General features: G+C 43.3%; 1 protein-coding gene across 1 annotated transcript in view; it reads left to right on the top strand.

Moving 5' to 3' along the window:
• The window catches only part of EFL1 (elongation factor like GTPase 1), a 623,792-nt gene extending 605,720 nt beyond the window's left edge, over window positions 1-18,072 (top strand). The window contains exon 20 of the mRNA XM_040342558.1: window positions 17,769-18,072. Coding sequence (XP_040198492.1) covers window positions 17,769-17,957 — 189 coding nt within the window. The 3' untranslated portion in view covers window positions 17,958-18,072. The remainder of the gene's footprint in view (window positions 1-17,768) is intronic.
• Window positions 18,073-20,432: the final 2,360 nt, after the last annotated feature.

Here is a 20,432-nt window from a genome sequence, read left to right as displayed (position 1 = left end):
CATGTGGGGTTTGAACGGTGTTTACATATGTGGGCGGCACTTGCATGCGTGTTCGCTTCTAAGCGCAAGCTACCAGGGACAGGGGTGTTTTAAAAAAAAAATGTTTTGATTTTTATTTTACTTCTTTTTTTTTTTTTTTTTTTTTACACTTTATTTTACATATTTTTTTTTTTATCACTTTTATTTTATATTACAAGGAATGTAAACATCCCTTGTAATAGGAATCACTGTGACAGGTCCTCTTTATGGAGAGATGTGGGGTCAATAAGACCCCACATCTCTCCTCCAGGCTTACAAGCATTAGATTGGTGAAAAAAATTCACCGATCTAATGCCGACAGCCGCGATTACGGATTTGTTTTAATTCCGGGTACCAGGCGTGACGTCATAACGTCGCGCCTCCGACGGTCATAGAGATGACTGGTGACCATCTGGTCACCAGTCATCTCTATGCTTTCCCAGCAAGCGCCGGCCGATTTGCTCTCCGAGCCCCCGATGGCACGGGAGAGCCCGGAGAAGCACCGGATGGCGGCGGGAGGGGGGGACGTCCCCTCCCGCCACCTATAAGAGCGATCAAGCGGCGGAACTGCCGCTTTGATCATTCTTATCGTGCACAGAATCAGCGGCTAAAGATGGCCATATCTGAATGATGCCTGTAGCTGTAGGCATCATTCAGATATCAGCGCACAAAGTGGAGAACGTCATATGACGTCCTCCCGTGGACAAGTGGTTAAAGGCTAAGTCCACTTTTTTTTTTTTTTTTTTAAATAGCCTATGCAGTCAGAAGGTGTTAAAACCCTAGAAAAGCAAAAAAAAAATTACAGCACACTTGCTTTGCACTTTACCTTTGTAAACCATTTATTGATAAAAAAAAAAAACAAGATAGTTGTATACTCACAAACAACTGTATATCCCAAGCTCATCGAAATCATAGAAAGACAATGTTACCTGGCCCCTTGACTCGGGAAGATGCCATCTGGATCCATTCCCTGTAAGAGTTTCAAGGGGGTTCCCCTCTTCATCAGAGCCCAATTATTAAAAACTGTGCAGCTTTGTAAAATGTTCATTTAATTGTCATACTAGAAGGCAGTTTGTACCTACCCCCACCCCAATCCAGAAGTATCACTTATTGTCCCAAGTTCATAACCCCTCCTCTTCCCCTCTCTTTCTTCTTAACTCCATCCCCCTTTGGGATTACTTTCCCAAGTCTCAAAATGTGTGCTATAGTGCCATCTATCCCCCTCAAAAAAAAACTTGCGACACAGCAAAGATACTAGTGAGCCATCCCCATGGCATGCCCTGTTTGTTGCTAGAATGTGAAGACCATTGTTTGTTATGCCTGCAATGCTGTGAGTGTGTTATAGCAACAACGCAGGATGTGGGAATTGCTAACTGTGCATTTTTTTGGCCAGATTGGCCTACAGGTATGACAATAAAATTAATGAACATTTTACAACGATGCACAATTTTTTTGACTATCTACTGGGGCCCTTAAAGGAATGCACAACTCAAAGTTTTGTAATACTGCTTCTCAGGTTCTGTTACTGCATCAGGTGCCCACTCTTCAGAGCTTGGTTAGCATACAGTATGAGGCAGAAGGTAAAGGACTATTCAGTCTAGCATTATTCCAAACACAGTCCCTGCCTTAAGCCACACCCCTATAATGCATTTCACCCCAATTGGGCTTTTTTTTGTAGAGGTAAGAATAAGACCAATCAGGGTGAAATGCGTTATAGGGGCTTGAGCTGGAGACTGTGTTTGGAAGCATGCTACACTCAACACCTGTGGTGTGATTTGTGTGAGTGCAGCTTTGCCTTCACCTTCTACCGGGGCACTTAACGGGTTAGGCTATTTTCTGGAAAAAGTGAACTTAGCCTGGAACGTAACATTAGTATTCAGTAATTGATGGTCCATGCAGCTAAATCCTGCGGCTGACTAATGTTGCAAAGTATACCTTACACTAAATCACCCCATAACTTGGTTCTACCTTGCTTAAACCCATAACGCTTCACCTTCTCCCTACTGTGACAGGAAGTCAGGTAAATCTGTGGGTATTGTCACAGACTGGACATACATTTATGCCTTGTTTAGACAATACACCAATTGCTATTAGGCGTCGGCTGAAAAGTAGCCAGAAATGGTCTAAGGGCGTTGGAAGACTTCAGCTGTTTAGAATGAGGCAATTAAGGCATCTATAAGTAATCCAGAGGATTACCACTGATTTGCTGCATCCTGAGACTTTGTGAGAAAGGAGAGCAGTGTACTGAAAGTCTTCTGAGGAGGTGAGGAGAGAATTGATTTTTCTGTGTGATAAAAATCAAAAGACTATTGTTTTTCTGCTGTATGACCAGCAGTGTCTGCCCAGCACTAGGCAGAGCCAGACTCCATAGATCGGTTCCTGTGTGGTGAAGATAGACGCCCCAAGTGGCCAGGGTTTATTTTATGTTTGATTTTGTTTATGCTGTTTGGATGCTTGCACTTGTTTCCAGCAAGATGGAAGAATAAACCCCAAATCTTTGTTTTCAACCGTCTTTGACTGCCTGTCTGTATAAATTCAGTGTGTAGTGAACCCATCCAGGGGGTCACACACCCCGCTACCGAGCTAACCCCTTACACTACGCTTAACCCTTACTCTATGTCTTAACATCAAACTCTTAACCCATAACATGGCCCTTAAAGTGGTATTAAAAACAAACATGTATTATGTATCGGCTTACCAACCATTACTTGTGGTGGCTGCATTCATTTTCTTTTAATCTTTTTTTTTTTTCCCCTTCTAATCCAGAAATGCCCTGTACACACGATCGGTTCATCCGATGATAACGGTCTGATGGATTTTTTCATCATATATCGGATGAAGCGGACTTTCATCGGTCTTGCCTACACACCATTAGTTAAAAAAACGATCGTGTCAGAACGCGGTGACGTAAAACACAACGACGTGCTGAGAAAAATGAAGTTCAATGCTTCCGAGCATGCGTCGACTTGATTCTGAGCATGCGTTGATTTTTAACCGATGGAATTCCCCACAGACGATGGTTTTTTTCTATCAGTTTTTTAACCATCAGATAATTTTAAAACCGGTTCTAAGTTTTTTCACCGATAGGAAAAAAAACGATAGGGGCCCACACACGATCGGTTCGTCTGATGAACCGATCGTGTGTACGCGGCATAAGGCTGTTTTTTTTTTTCATCTTTAAAAGCCTAGTACACACGATCAGAAAATCGGACAAAAAATACCGCTTTCGAAGCGATGGTATGATCTGATTATTGGTACTTTTTGTCTGAAAAAAATGAAGACTACGCATGCTCAGAAACAAAAGAATACATTACAATACAATACATTACACTACTTCCGAAGTTGTATTCTGTCAGACAAGAATTTTCGTGAGTTGAGTAACCTCTTTATTTTCGATATGAAACTAGCATGCAAATAAATAATAAACAGGCGATCATTCATACGATATTGCTATTGTGTGTACGAGGCTTAACGGACCAAGCTGTCCAGCAAAGTTGACAGCTAAATGGTTGGGACAAATCATTTAACACTGACAGGGGTGCTTGCAATGGTCTGATTTTACTCAAAATAAATAATGGTTGCTGTAACTGCTTAGAAGTGTTAGCCGGAGTTTGGCTTTAAGTTATTATTCCAAGTTATGAAAATCCACTAGTGCATCTACCACCACCCTCTCCCCAGATTGACAATGCTGCTGCACAAGTGTGTCTCTATTGCTCCTACATCCAGAGTGGAGACCCCTTAACCACTTAACCACCGGACCATATTGCTGCCCAAAGACCAGAGCACTTTTTGCGATTCGGGACTGCGCCGCTTTAACTGACAATTGCGCGGTCGTGCGACGTGGCTCCCGAACAAAATTGGCGTCCTTTTTCCCCCACAAATAGAGCTTTCTTTTGGTGGTATTTGATCACCTCTGCGGTTTTTAGTTTTTGCACTATAAACAAAAATAGAGCGACAATTTTGAAAAAAATACTACAATTACTTTTTGCCATAATAAATATCCCCCAAAAATATATAAAAAAAAAAATTTCCTCAGTTTAGGACGATACGTATTCTTCTACATATTTTTCGTAAAAAAAAATCGCAATAAGCGTTTATTGATTGGTTTGCGCAAAAGTTATAGCGTTTACAAAATAGGGGGTATTTTTATGGCATTTTTATTAATATATTTTTTTTACTAGTAATGGCGGCGATCAGCGATTTTTTTTTCGGTACTGCGACATTATGGCGGACACTTCGGACACTTTTGACACATTTTTGGGACCATTGGCATTTTTATAGCGATCAGTGCTATAAAAATGCATTGGATTACTATAAAAATGCCACTGGCAGTGAAGGGGTTAACACTAGGGGGCGGGGAAGGGGTTAAGTATGTGCCTGGGTGTGTTCTTACTGTGGGGGGGGGGGTGGCCTCACTAGGGGAAACACTGATCCTCTGTTCATACATTGTATGAACAGAAGATTAGCATTTCCCCCCCTGACAGGACCGGGAGCTGTGTGTTTACACACACAGCTCCCGTTCCCCGCTCTGTAACGAGCAATCGCGGGTGCCCGGCGGCGATCGAGCCCGCCGGGCACGGGAGTCGGGGGCGAGCGGGGGGCGCGCGCCCCTAGTGGCCGCTCGAAGAGCCGACGTAATATGACGGGCTCTCGCCCAGGAGAGCCGACCTGCCGCTGTAGAATGACGGCGGCTGGTCGGCTAGTAGTTAACTACTTGCCGACCAGCCGCCGGTTATACGCCGGTAGGTTGGCTCCCCTGCGCGACAGCACGTAGCTCTACGTCACCTCGCGAATCGGCCACTAGAGGCGCGGGCCGCCCGCTCGTCCCTGATCCTGACACGCGTGCGATCACCACCGGGCAACCGCGATCACTCGTTACAGAGCGAGGACCGGGAGCTGTGTGTGTAAACACACAGCTCCTGGTCCTGTCAGGGGTAGAAATGCCTGACTGTCTGTTCATGCAATGTATGAACAGCGATCAGTCATTTCCTCATGTCAGTCCACCCCCCTACAGTTAGAACACACCCAGGGAACATACTTAACCCCTTCCCCGCCCCCTAGTGTTAACCCCTTCCCTGCCAGTGGCATTTTTTAGTAATCCAATGCATTTTTATAGCACTGATCGCTATAAAAATGCCAATGGTCCCAAAAATGTGTCAAAAGTGTCCGAAGTGTCCGCCATAATGTCACAATACCGAAAAAAAATCGCTGATCACCGCCATTACTAGTAAAAAAAATTTTTTTATAAAAATGCCATAAAACGACCCCCTATTTTGTAAACACTATAACTTTTGCGCAAACCAATCAATAAACGTTTATTGTGATTTTTTTTTTTTTTTTTACGAAAAATATGTAGAAGAATACGTATCGGCCTAAAATTGTTTTTTTTATACATTTTTGGGGGATATTTATTATAGCAAAATGTAAAAAATATTTGTTTTCAAAATTGTCGCTCTATTTTTGTTTTGTTTATAGCACAAAAACTAAAAACCGCAGAGGTGATCAAATACCACCAAAAGAAAGCTCTATTTGTGGGAAAAAAAGGACGCCAATTTTGTTTGGGAGCCACGTCGCACGACCACGCAATTGTCAGTTAAAGCGAAGCAGTGCCGAATCGCAAAAAGTGCTCTGGTCTTTGACCAGCAATATGGTCCGGGGGTTAAGTGGTTAAAGCGGGGTTCCGGGCATAATTTTTATTTTTTTTGCAAGCTAAAATGAATTACATGAAATAGTCCCTAAAACATATTAATAGCTCCCCAATCGTTCCAGAAATCATTTCAAACACTTGCCTTATATCCTCCAGCTCATGTTGTGGCCGTATCTATCATATGTGTGGGCATGTGAAGCCCAGTTCCTTTTTCTTCCTGGTTTTCAGGGAGAGGTGCATGGTGGGTGATTTTTAGGCACAGTAATGCCCAGAGACTTCTGGACAATGAGTGTCATCATTTCCCAGGAGGCAATGGGGTCTTAGGACAGGAAGTTGAACCATCTAGAACCAGGAACTAGGCAGATTACGAATACTGCCTAGTAACAGCCAGAAAGAAGTGATTAAAAAAAAAAATTGCGTCGAGAAAAACGTTGTTTTTTTTCCATGCCATGGAAAATGGTCGTGTGTACGCGGCATTACCTATAGGTAGAAGTAGTCACGCCCACTTTAATGTGTCTTGTGCATTCAAACCTTTTTTCAGAAGTGTGCCATTTTTTTTCTATTTTTTTGTTTTGTTTTTTTTGTAGTGTGCTTGTTATCTTTGTAATCTTGCTGTTGCACTTGGACCTGTATGTTTTTTCGTAATATAGACCACCCGGTACTGCCTTGGTTATTATAATCAGTGTCCTTTCTGCCAGACAAAGGATCATTGTGGTTGTGACCAGTGCCTCTGCCCAGACAGACAAGCCTGTGATTACAAATGGTTAAAGATGGTGGCGGTGTCTGGGGAATGTTTGCCGTAGTAGACACGGACTGCTGCTTTACCTATGCTTGTGCTGTATCATGTATCAGCAGCAGATGCAATGTGACAGATTTCCCATTGGAAGAGCCTGGTGTTTTCACTCAGCAGAAAAAGATTTGGATAGATGTTTACTTACTGCTAAGATTCACTCCATCTGTCCTGCACTTAATGGTACCTGTCTGTCCACTAGAGACTTGGGGGCTCCTTGCCAACTTCCTAATTTAGCTCTGAGTAATTTGTCATTTTATGCTTTATATCACAGCCTTGTGTTTGAACACACAGATAAGACCCACAAGCTTTTCTCATCAATCAATCCCACTTTCAGAAAGAGAGCAGCATTGATTGCTCATTTAGCTTTTCTTTTGGTAATTTGCCATTTGTGCTGTTTTTTTCCGTGATGATGTTTATGAATACGAAAATAGGATTAACCTGTACGATTATAGGACCAGATTCAGGTAGGGGATACGACGGTGTATCTCCAGATACGTTGTCGTATCTCTGAGTCTGAGGCGTCGTATCTTGGCGCCTGATTCAAAGAATCAGATACGCCAGAATTTCTCTAAGGTCCCATACACACGAGAGGATCCATCCGCTGAAAAATCTCAGCGGATCGGTTGCAGCGGATAGATCCCCTGGTGTGTACGTTCCAGCGGATATTTATCCGCAGATATTTCCGAATTCCAGCAGATAAAAATTTGTAGACATGTCTACAAATCTATCCGCTGGAATCGGCACCAGCGGATCGATCCGGTGGTCTGTACAGACTCACCGGATCGATCCGTCCGAACCCATCCCTCGCATGCGTCGTAATGATTCGACGCATGCGTGGATATCCTTATATGACAGCGTCGCGCACGTCGCCGCGTCATCATCGCGGCGACGGCGCGACACGTCACCGCCATGGGAATTCGGCGCGGATTTCAATCCGATGGTGTGTACACTCCATCGGATTAAAATCTGCAGAGGATTTATCGGACCGTATCCGCGGATAAATCCTATCGTGTGTACCAGGCCTAAGGCCTCGTACACACCACCGGATCTATCCGCTGGAATTGATCCGCGGATCAGTTCCAGCGGATAGATCCGGTGGTGTGTAGGTCCGAGCGGACATTTATCGGCGGAAAAAATTCCAGCCGACGGATTTCCAGCGGATAAAAATAAGAAATCTATCCGCTGGAATCCAGTCCAGCGGATTGATCCGGTGGTCTGTACAGACTCACCGGATCAATCCGTCGGCTCCTCTCCCTCGCATGCGTCGTAATGATTCAACGCATGCGTGGAAGTCTTTATCTTCCAGCGTCGCGCACGTCGCCGCGTCATCATCGCGGATGAATTCCGCGCGGGTTTCGATCTGATGGTTAGTACAAGGACCGTTTCCAGCGGATAATCCTCTCGTGTGTACGGGGCCTAAGATACGACCAGCGTAAGTCTCCTACGCCGTCGTATCTTAACTGCATATTTACGCTGGCCGCTAGGGGCGTGTACGATGATTTACGTCTAGAATATGTAAATCAGCTAGATACGCCTATTCACGAACGTACGCCCGGCCGTCGCAGTACAGATACGCCGTTTACGTAACGCTTTTTCCGGCGTAAAGTTACCCCTGCTATATGAGGCGCAGCCAATGTTAAGTATGGACGTCGGGACCGTGTTGAATTTTCTGTCGATTACGTCGTTTGCGTAAGTCGTTCGCGAATAGGTCTGTGCTTCATTTACGTTCACGTCGAAAGCATTGGGTTTTTGCGGGTTAATTTGGAGCATGCGCACTGGGTTACTTTCACGGACGGCGCACTGGGTTACTTTCACGAAAAGCGCCATTTACGTGGGGTCACAATAAATTAACATAAAACACGCCCACATCTTCCACATTTGAATTAGGCGGGCTTACGCCGGCCTATTTACGCTACTCCGCCGCAACTTTGCTTTGTGAATACTGCACTTGCCTGTCAAAGTTGCGGAGGCGTAGCGTAAATAGGATACGCTACGCCCCCGCACAGAGTTACGCGCTCCCTACCTGAATCTGGCCCGTACTGTGCATTTTTATACTGGGAGGTATGTACACATTGCATTGGGTTCATTCTATACTTTGCTGCTCTTCAAATACATCCTCTGCGTTTTTATGTAGCCAAAGAGCCTGGCTGTATAATTACATCATGTATGTTCAGCGTGTGTTCAGTAGAACCACAGAACGCATACTGTGGGATTGTAGAACATTTTAATCCGGCCACATTACATTGTACGACTTTCCTTTCAACGTGATAATAACACCTTTTTTTCCTGTATTGTATATGAATGTGAAAACATGCTGCTCATTATGTGTCGTAGGAGTGCAATGATGTCACATTTTATAATGGCTGAATAATCACATCATAATTTCTATATTCTTTGCAAGAAACGCACTTACAAGTCGAGTGTATATAGCATGAATAGACAGAAAACCATTATATATACATTCATTACTTGAACTAAGCCTGGTTTAATGAAATAGGCTTAAAGGGCATTTGCCTTTGGCCACCAACTCACAATTACGCATATAAATCGATATTGCCATAGGTTCCTTTGTTGTTTGTATTTTATTCGCTCAGTTCAAAGGATGGCTGCTTGTTTAAAGTGTATAAAAAAATAAGTATACACAACTTTGTATTGCATGCAGGTTTCCCCAGTTTTATCCCTTCAAGGACCCTACATTTAAGGAAATACCTGATGATCTGCCAGAAATGCACTAGGCTCTTGGGGCCAGATTCACGTAGAATCGCAACGGCGTAATGTATCGTAGATACGTTACACCGCCGCAAGTTTTCAGCGCAAGTGCCTGATTCACCAAGCACTTGCGTGAAAACTTCATCCGGCGTAAGCCCGCGTAATTCAAAGGGGCGTGTGCCATTTAAATTAGGCGCGCTCCCGCGCCGGACCTACTGCGCATGCTCCCTTTTGAATTTCCCGCCGTGCTTTGCGCGAAGTGACGTCATTTTTTCGAACGGCGACGTGCGTAGCGTACTTCCGTATTCCTGGACGTCTTACGCAAGAAGGAAACATTTTTAAATTTTGACGTGGGAACGACGGCCATACTTTATACAGCACATACGTGTGCTGTGTAAAGTTAGGGCACCTAAAACGACGACTAACGTTGCAACGGGAAACTAGACTAGCAGCGACGTAGCGAACGCGAAAAACCGCCGTGGATCGCCGTAACTCCTAATTTGCATACCCGACGCTGGTTTACGACGCAAACTCCCCCCAGCGGCGGCCGCGGTATTGCATCCTAAGATCCGACAGTGTAAAACAATTACACCTGTCGGATCTTAGGGCTATCTATGCGTAACTAATTCTATGAATCAGTCGCATAGTTAAGAAGACCCTAAAACAGAGATACGACGGCGTATCAGGAGATACGCCGTCGTATCTCTTTAGTGAATCTGGGCCTTAAAGCCTAGTACACACTACTAGGTTTTCAACCAATGGGATGAACGAGAAAAAAAAAAAAACTCACAAATCAGGTCGGAGATGCTGTACTAACAATCCCTGCTATTGTGTTCTGACAGGGGGGCGCCAGCACACTCCGGTCAGTGCTCCCAGCCATTGGCCAAGAGTGCTGACCGTAGGCCAGTCAGCAGATCGTTTTCAACCATGACGTTTGGTCAGCTTCTTTCAGACCGGCTGTTCTACACACGGGCCAAATGTCGTCTGACATTCGGCCTGTGTGTATAATGCCGCGTACACACGATCATTTTTCGGCATGTCAAAAAAACGAAGTTTTTCCAACTTCATCATTAAAAACGATGTTGCCCACACACCATCGTTTTTGAAAAATTATGAACAAAGCGTGGTGACGTACAACACGTACGACGGCACTCTAAAGGGGAAGTTCTATTCGCCTTTGGGCTGCTTTTAGCTGATTCCGTGTTAGTAAAAGGCGATCCGCGCTTTTTTTCTGTTACAGCGTGATGAATGTGCTTACCCGTCTCATAACGTTTAAAACGTCGTTGTAGCCCACACACGATCATTTTTTATAACCCGAAAAATGACAGAAGCCGAAAAACGTTGTGAAGCCCAAACACGATCATTTTAAATGACGTTTTTAAAAACGTTGTTTTTTTTCATGCCGAAAAACGATCGTGTGTACGCGGCATGAGGCTTAAAGTTGTTGCAAACCATCAGGTTTTTTCACCTTAAAGGGGTTGTAAATGAAAAAATGTTTTTCCCTAAATAGCTTCTTTTACCTTAGTGCAGTCCTCCTTCACTTACCTCATCCTTCCATTTTGCATTTAAATGTCCTTATTTCTTCTGAGAAATCCTCACTTCCTGTTCTTCTGTCTGTAACTCCACACAGTAATGCGAGGCTTTCTCCCTGGTGTGGAGAAAGCCTCTTGAGGGGGGAGGGGGCGAGCAGGAGTGTCAGGACGCCCACTAACACACAGCTCCTTTCTCTATCTGCAAAGTAGATATCGTCCTGACCCTCCTGCTCGCCCCCTCCCCCCTCAAGAGGTTTTCTCCACACCAGGGAGAAAGCCTTGCATTACGGTGTTAAGTTACAATCAGAAGAACAGGAAGTGAGGATTTCTCAGAAGAAATAAGGACATTTAAAAGCAAAATGGAAGAATGAGGTAAGTGAAGGAGGACTGCACTAAGATAAAGGAAGCTATTTAGGAAAAAAAATACAACCCCTTTAATGCATTAAGGTAAAAAAACTTCTGCCAGTCACCGGCCCCCAACCCCTCCCCCTTTTTACTTACCTGAGCCCCGAATTTCCATCGTCGAGAACTGTTGTGGAAATTTAAAGATGTATTTATTATGTATTGTCATAGTGTCACCCATGGTTGGTTCTCCCTCAGCCCGCTCTAGAAAGCTGACTGGGGCAGACAGACTGGTGGAGATACACTTCCTGATTTGGAGAAGGGTGTTTGTGGATGGGGGGTGTCGGCCGGCGAAAGGGCCCCTGTGTGATGCACAGATATTCGCCTTCCCGGTGCGTCCTCTCTGCAAGAGCATTGTCAATTTAGCTGGTGTGCGCTCCTGTCATCTCTCAGTACCTGATCAATACTGTTTGTGATGTGAGCTTACACCTGCAGATATGCTCCTCTGATCAGGAACTGTATCCTATTGTTATTATATTGCTGTATTGTTATTGATTATTACTGTATTGTATTGTGGTATTATTTTGTTATTGTTATATTATTGTATGGAATCCCTGTTGGAGGGGTTTCCGTATATGGGCATCTGCTGGGTGGAGCTGACACCCTGTGAGCTCACTTCCTATGGAGGCGGTCACATGTTGTGACATCACTTCCTACTGGGTCTTTATTAAAACTGCCTGTGAGGGCGTTGGCAAACCAGTGATGACTGGGAGCTAGGATGGAATGAGAACAATTGCTGAGGTCTCTTGACTTGAATGAATGGCAGAGAATGATGGTGAGTGAATCTATTTAGCTTAGATATGGATTATTTCATTAAGACGGATTCTGTGCTTAATAGCACAGGGCAAAATGGCAGTATGCGCTGCGTACAGCCCAGTTTTTGCCACAACAAGAACGCGACATCCTTTCTCTCCATGGGTACTTGATTGGATAGATTGATTACAGCGCAGCCACTGGCTCCCAGTGCTGTCAATCAAATCCAATGACGCGGGGGGCGGGCCGAGTCTGGCATTTGTGTCTATAGATGCAGAATTCTAGACTCGGGAGCGCGCCTACAAGGTAACCCACTCAGGAGAGCGCTTCCCAGAGGGGGTTACCTGATGCAGGGAGGAGCCGCGAGAGCTGCTGGGGCCCCTTTAGAAGAGGATGTTCGAGGCCAGTCTGTGCAAAACGAGGTGCACAGTGGAGGTAAGTATGATATGTTTGTTCACTCTTGCCCTTTTGTCTATATTGTGGTGATCCTGGAACAGACTTGCTGGTGATGCTGAAACACTCTCTTGTCTCTGACCATAAAGCAGACAAACTTTGGTCGCCGCTTCAAGCGCTCGACCTCTGATGCTTTGGCGACTCACATTCCATGTGCCAGTGTTAGAAGAGCCTGCCGCGCAGCTCAATGCACACACATAGGGAGAATAGAGAGAGTTCACCGCACTCCGAGCAAACAGCCCAGGTGGAAAGGAAGTGAAGTAAGAGCGGCTTCAGCCTAGCTCCTCCCAGGCCTCGCCTGCTGATGCGTTTTGTCCTGTCCGCAAGGCTTAGTCATATGTGTCCTTTTACTAAGCGCTGTGGGCAGGACAAGATACACAAGGGGACATGGCCAGGAAGAAGTAAGGCTGAAGCCATTTTTGCTTTGCTTTCTTTACACTTGGGCAGTTTTCTCGGAGTGTGGCATGCTCTCTCTTTGCTCTATCTCACAAAAATCGAATTATATAAAAAATTACAACCAATGTTAAGATTTCTGTTGACTGCTGGTACTGGCAGTGGAGAGTGACTATGTTTTTTTGTGTTTTTATTCTGTGCAAAATTAAAAAAAAAAGTGTGTGTGTGTTTTTGGGTTTTTTTGTTATCGCAAATCACTTGAATGGGGAAAGGAAAAGCATGGAAAGAAGGCATTTATTCTTGTTTCTCCCATCTATTACATGGTTGACACACTTGAAAGGTCATTGTTAGAGATACTAAGAGCAAACATAGCCATCCAGTGGGAAAAAGAATTTACAGGGAATTGATCAAGTGACTGTAAGCTCCACCAGGGTATAGACTAATGTCATTGAATAGACATCATCTGTATAGCACCGCGGGATATCGTGGTCCTTTATCAGAGTCGTTTCGTGACCAAATAGCTCCCTAGTTGAAGACTCGAAAATGCACCTGCACCCCTGATAAACGTACACGATTGTGTGTTCATGCCAACTAATGTGTATCACCCAGTGTTCTAAAGATTAAATGGTTCTAGAATGAGTCTTATTCTCTGTGAGTGTCCAGTTCACAGCTTCCGCCTGCTAAAGTCATAAATAACAGCAAGAAAAAAAAATCATAATAGGCTAATTGTGTTAAGCATATAGACCAGTCTGTACTGTCTTGTATTGTCCTGCATTAGAAAGGACGGCCTAGTTCTTTTCATAGGCTTTTGTACACATACATGGAGCAGAAGCAATTCTGCAAAACATGTCACCCTTTTTTAGGTTTATTATCAAAACCTTTGTAAATAAATGTACTATTTATCTTATTTTAAATAATATTTAGTCATTTTTTTTTTATTTTGTATTGTAAATTATTGCTCTGCCTATTTAAAGCGGAGGTTCACCCTCAAAAAGAACTTTTTAGCTAACCTATCTCTAGCCTTAACAAAGGCTTGTAGCGTTGTCATTTTTTTTTAAATGTGTACACTTACCTGTCTTCAGTCTCACTTCCGGGTCTTCTTCCTTGCGGGGAGTGGGCGTGTCGCTCCTTTTCCCCGACGGGGAGCTCTGCGCAATGTCTCCTGGGAGTGAGTGTTGATCCTCCCAGGAGACGCTCTGTGCTCGAGGCATAGATGATTGACAGGCAAAGCGCGTCACGCCTTCCGAAAACATCCGAAGGGGGACTCTTAGGCGCTATACAGCGCCTGCGCCTGCCGTGTAGAGCTGACTCATATGAATAGAAGAAGGGTTTGCATGTTTTACAGTATCCCTTTTATGTTGATATTTTAGGTATCTGTAAATGCATGAAATGTGTCTTTGCTCATGAATAATTATGGTTACTTTTGCTGATCCGAAATAGTGGAAAATTGACATTCTATGGCAGGCAAGGGCATATTTGTGTTTAAAAAAAAAAAAGTGGGAGCAAATAATAATTTTTTTTTATTACATAGTTGTAAGGTTGAAAAAAGACACAAGTCCATCCAGTTCAACCACAAAAAATAAACAAACAAAATAAAAAAACACAGTACAATCCCATACACCCAACTCCATACCCACAGTTGATCCAGAGGAAGGCAAAAAAAACCAGCAGAGCATGAGATCCAATTTGCTACAGCAGGGAAAAAAATTCCTTCCTGATCCCCCGAGAGGCAATCGGATTTACCCTGGATCAACTTTACCTACAAATCTTAGTACTCAGTTATATTCTGTACATTTAGGAAAGTATCCAGGCCTTTCTTAAAGCAATCTACTGAGCTGGCCAGAACCACCTCTGGAGGGAGTCTGTTCCACATTTTCACATTTTCTTGTTAAAAAAAATAAAAATTCTTCCTTCTGCAGCACAATATTGAGAGGCATGGTGGTTCTTTGACGTTTTTTAGGATTGGTTTCCATATCCACTATTAAAGGACAACACCAAACAGGCGGCTGATGCACTGGGATCAGTGTATGTACATTATGAAAGTCATATTGTATATTCCGGGCCTGTGATATGCCCCTTTAAGGTCTTGTTATGGCCATCTTCTAGAACCTCTGACCTTTCCTTCTCATTGGGTGTCAGATTTCCCTCAAGACTTCTGTGGGGTTGACACTCGGTAGAGAAGATCCAGGAACAGATTGGATACCTCAGAAGTCATTGCTTAGTTTAACCACTTCTGTTCCGGAATATTTGGCTGCTCAATGACCGGGCCATTTTTTGCGATACGGCACTTTAACTGATAATTGCGCAGTCGTGCGACGCTGTACCCAAACAAAATTTACGTCCTTTTTTCCCCACAAATAGAGCTTTCTTTTAGTGCTGTTTGATCACCTCTGCGGTTTTTCTTTTTTGCGCCTAAACAAAAGAAGAGCGACTATTTTGAAAAAATAATAATAATGGGGTAGATTCAGATAGATTAGCGGATCTTTAGATCCGCGTAATCTATCTGATTTACGATCCGCCGGTGCAAATTTGAGAGGCTAGTGCAGTATTCACAAAGCACTTACCTCGAAACTTACGCCGGCGGATCGTAACTCCCCCGGTGGAATTCAAATTCCGCGGCTAGGGGGAGTGTATTGTTTAAATCAGGCGCGTCCCCGCGTCGATCGTACTGCGCCTGCGCTGGCTGCGATTTTTCCCAGTGCGCATGCTCCAGAACGTCATTGTTTTCGGCGTGAACGTAAATTACGTCCATCCGTATTCGCGACCGACTTAAGCAAACGACGTAAAAAATCAAAACTCGCCGCGGGAACAACGGCAATACTTAACATTGGATACGCCGCATATAGCAGGGGTAAGTATACGCCGGAAAAAGCCGAACGCAAACGACGTAAAAAAAATGCGACGGTAGGGCGTTCGTTTCTGAATCTGCGGAAATCGGAATTTGCATATTCGTCGCGTAAAAAACGGAAGCGTCACCTAGCGGCCGGCGGGAGATTGCAGTCTAAGATCCGACGGTATAAGTCACTTACACCTGTCGGATCTAAGGAAGATCTATGCATAACTGATTCTTATGAATCCGTCGCATAGATCCGACCGTCGGATCTCAGAGATACGACGGCGTATCAGGAGATACGCCATCGTATCTCTTTCTGAATCTCCCCCAATATCTTTTACTTTTTGCTATAATAAATATCCCAAATAAAAAAAAAAAAAAGTTTAGGCCGATATGTATTCTTCTACATGTTTTTGGTAAAAAAAATCGCAATAAGCTTATATTGATTGGTTTGCGCAAAAGTTACAGCGTCTACTAAATAGGAGATAGATTTATGGCATTTATTTTTATTTTTTTATTTGTAATGGCGGTGTTCTGTGATTTTAGTCGGGACTGCGACACTATGGCGGACACCTTGGACACTTTTGGGACCATATATGCTATAAAAATGCACTGATTACTGTAAAAATTTCACTGGCAGGGAAGGAGTTAACACTACGGGATTTTTTTTATTTTTTATACACATATAGGATTGGGCGGGTAAGCCTTCCCAAAGTAATATACACTCATTTAGATATCACTCGTTTGGGGCCCACCCCTTTATAATTTTTTTATTTTTTTACCATTTTTTCTCCTCCACTGCACATAAAAGTTTTCACTAATGTCACAAATCTACCCAGGGGTTTCCCCCGTCCCCCCCTCTTTTTTTTTTTTTCCTTTTTTTTTCTTCACAGTGAATGTCTCATATAAATACATATATAGGCATGGGAGGGAAAGTTTTCTTAAAGTATGACACTTATTTCGATTTTTTCTTTCTTTGAAGAGGGGGATAAGGTCTCTCTCCCCGGTATCTCTCTGTCCCGCCCTTTCCTTCTTCCCTCTGTACCTTATTTCTCTCTGACCCTGTCCGATCTCTCCCTTGTTTTTCCCTATCTCTCTTTAGCCTATTTTTTCCCCGACATTGGGTCCAATTTAGATTGAGAAGACAGAAGGAATAGGATTGAGGATGATATGCAGGAGATAAGGGGATATGTTATTATAACAACAATCAATATAAATCTAAGTTAAATCTTATTAAGGGGTTATACTGAGACCATATATGTGTGTTTGTATAATGTTTGTCATTTTAAAGAATGTGTATTTATTTATTTATTTGTGTGTAATACTGTAAAAATTAATAAAGAAACCTTTAAAAAAAGATTCGACGGAGCAACGAAACTGTACATTTCCGGTCGAATGTTCCGCCTACAAGCTATAGAAGAATTCTAATTTTGTATGACTAATAATAATTATATTTATTAATTATTATTACTAGTCAACCAACACTAGAATTCTTCTATAGCCTATGGGCAGAGCATTTCACCATAAATGTCCGCTTGCTGCGATCGTATGTTTTTAGCTGCTTCGTCGAATATTCATGTCTCTCTATGTCGAATCTTTTCTCTTTATGTAGAATAATATTGGACTAATAGAGTTAAGGTTAGGCACATTCGACCGCAACGAAAACGAAAATAAAGCATTTGTTTATGTCGGATCTTTCGGTTTTCGTTTTCTGTGCTTTCGTTATCGTTGGTTAAAACGATAACGAAAATACCTGAAATTCAGACGAAAATGTATGCACATGTCTAATGAACACACGATCAGTCTCTCTGCCCCTGAGAGAACCGGGATCTGTGTGTTTACAGACACACAGATCCCAGTTCTCGATGTGTCATGAGCGATCGCGGGTTCCCGGCGATCATTGCGCCTGCCAGGCACTCTCATCGGCTCCGCGGACATGCTTCAAGTCCTGAGGCGACTTAAAGATCCGACGTACAGCTACTATGGCTCGCGCTGGGGGGCCAGCCTGCTGCAGTATAATATAAGTGGTTAAAGGAACACATTGGAGGACTCAAGAACACACCTGATTATATCACACACAGCATTTCATATGTGTCAGTGTCTTTTCATTGAGTGTCATTTAAATGGTATTCAGCCTTGTATATCCTTTGTGTATTTTCTATCATTTTGCTGTATTTGCACCTATGCAATAATAAATATTCATCATTCCTTTTTATTTCACCTCTCGTTTCTCAGGTTATTCCTAGTGACCCATTTTGGGTACCCACCACGGAGGAGGAATATTTACACTTCGGAGAGAAGGCAGACTCGGAAAACCAGGCCAGGAAATACATGAATTCTGTGAGGAAGCGTAAAGGCCTGTATGTGGAAGAGAAGATTGTAGAACATGCCGAGAAGCAGAGAACTCTGGGCAAGAACAAATAGCTATATTCAGCTTTATCTTTTGTTTCTAAAAATCATTCTGGGAAATGTGCTGCTGGTTAGGTTTTCTGAGACATATGAAGTGGATTTTAATAAATGTAACTGATGAGAAAATTGACTCCTGGTGTTCCATTTCCCTAAATAACTCTTGTGAATACTTTGTGTAGGCTGCTTCTTGCTGCAGTATAAGGAGGCTTCTGAGACTACAAGACCAAAACACCATTCTTTGAGCTAGGTTGCTGACAATATATGCAAATTATTATGCACCATGTTTGTAACCTCATTCTTTGAGCTGGGCTACAGACAATATATGTTTTTTATTACATACCGTATCTATAATCGCATTCTCTGAGCTGGGCTGCAGGCAATATACAGTATGTGTATTATTTCATATTTGGGCATATTTATATAGCACTGGGTCTTGCTGGCGCATGTGTTTTTAAAGTACAGTAACTGATTTACTTCAGTGAATGTTTGGTTAATGTTCCCTTCGCTGCTTTATAAATATACCCCATTTTGTCTCTAATGGCATTCTATGAGCTGGGCTATCGGCATGTGTATTATTACGTTCTGGGCTTGATTTACTAACTGCAAAATGTTTTAAAGCTGTGCATGGTAGCCAATCAGCTTCTAACTTAAAGGGGTTGTAAAGGAAAAACATTTTTTTCATAATAAGCATCCTTTACCTGCAGACATTCCTCTTTTCACTTCCTCATTGTTCGTTTTTGCTCAGAAGTTGCTCTATTTCTTCTCTGTTCTGTTCACTTCCTGCTTGTCTGATTTTACTGACCACCGTGACGGGAGGGTTTACTGCGGTGGTCAGTAACGTGCTCGCCCCCTCCTGGGAACTACATCTGTGCGGCAGGACACTCTCTACGTGTTAGAGACTTCAAGGAGGTGTGAATTACTGGGCGTGCCGCAATGCATACTGGGAAATGTAGTTCTTACATGAACAAGCGATGCAAACCAGGAAGTGAATGAGAGAACAGAAACTAGAATGCCGGAGGTGATATAGATGAAGGAATTTGATAGGTATTTACTCGTTTTTTAACAGAATCATTACACTATTCTGTCTGTCTACCTTGCAGACATTAATTTTAGGCACATTTTTTTTCCTTTATAACTCCTTTAAAGCGGAGGTTCACCCTAAAAAAAATCCTATATACCATTACATCCAGCATACTTCCGACATCTACAGTATGATGTTTGTTTTTTTTGCCGTACATACCGTTTTATTGTTATTTCCCCCCCGGGTTCTGGCTCCTGCGGGAGTGGGCGTTCCTATTCAGAGGTTAGATTATTGACGTCTGGTGAAAAACTTCCCCTGGAGCATAAGGCGCGTCACCAGTTTTCCATAAATAGCCGAACTGCGAGTCGGCTCTATATGGCGCCCGCGCAGTCAGCTCTACACGTCGGGCGCAGGCGCCGTATAGAGCCGACTCGCAGGTCGGCTACTTACGGAAAACTGGTGACGCGCCTTATGCGCCAGGGGAAGTTTTTCACCAGACGTCAATCATCTATCCTCTGAATAGGAACGCCCACTCCCGCGGGAGCCAGAACCCGGAAGCCGGGGGGAAAATAACAATAAAACGGTATGTACGGCAAAAAAAAACAGCATACTGTAGATGTCGGAAGTATGCTGGATGTAATGGTATATAATTGTTTTAGGGTGAACCTCCGTTTTAAAGGGGTTTTAAAGGTACATTTTTTTCCCCCTAAATAGCTTCTTTACCTTAGTGCAGTCCTCCTTCACTTACCTCATCCTTCCATTTTGCACTTAAATGTCCTTATTTCTTCTGAGAAATCCTCACTTCCTGTTCTTCTGTCTGTAACTCCACACAGTAATGGGAGGCTTTCTCCCTGGTGTGGAGTGTCGTACTCGCCCCCTCCCTTGGACTACAGGAGAGTCAGGACGCTCTCTACGTTGCAGTTAGAGAAAGGAGCTGTGTGTTAGTGGGCTTTCTGACACTCCTGCTCGCCCCCTCAAGAGGCTTTCTCCACACCAGGAAGAAAGCCTCGCATTACTGTGTGGAGTTACAGACAGAAGAACAGGAAGTGAGGATTTCTCAGAAGAAATAAGGACATTTAAAAGCAAAATGGAAGGATGAGGTAAGTGAAGGAGGACTGCACTAAGGTAAAGGAAGCTATTTAGGGAAATTTTTTTTACCTTTACAACCCCTTTAAAGTGAATGTAAACCCGATTCATTAAATTTGAGCTGGGCACATATATCTGCAGTATTTTGTTCTCTTTTCAATGAGCCAAGTCCAGTTCCTCTGTTATCAGCCTGAGAACTCCTGACATATTTTTTGACTTTTTAGACAAAATCAGACTGAATCTTTTGTCAAAGGAGGTTGCTAAAATAGAGTAGCAGAGAGCAGCTCCTATTACAAAACAGCTCTGAGAGGCTCTGCCTATGATGAGAGGGGGTGTGTGCCTTTCCTCCAATCAGCAATTTTAGCTATCTTGGCTGTATGACC

Source organism: Rana temporaria, chromosome 3 (assembly GCF_905171775.1).
Source record: "Rana temporaria chromosome 3, aRanTem1.1, whole genome shotgun sequence".
Taxonomy (NCBI): domain Eukaryota; kingdom Metazoa; phylum Chordata; class Amphibia; order Anura; family Ranidae; genus Rana; species Rana temporaria.
Note: the sequence above shows the minus strand (reverse complement) of the source record. Positions and strands in the feature narration are given on the sequence as shown.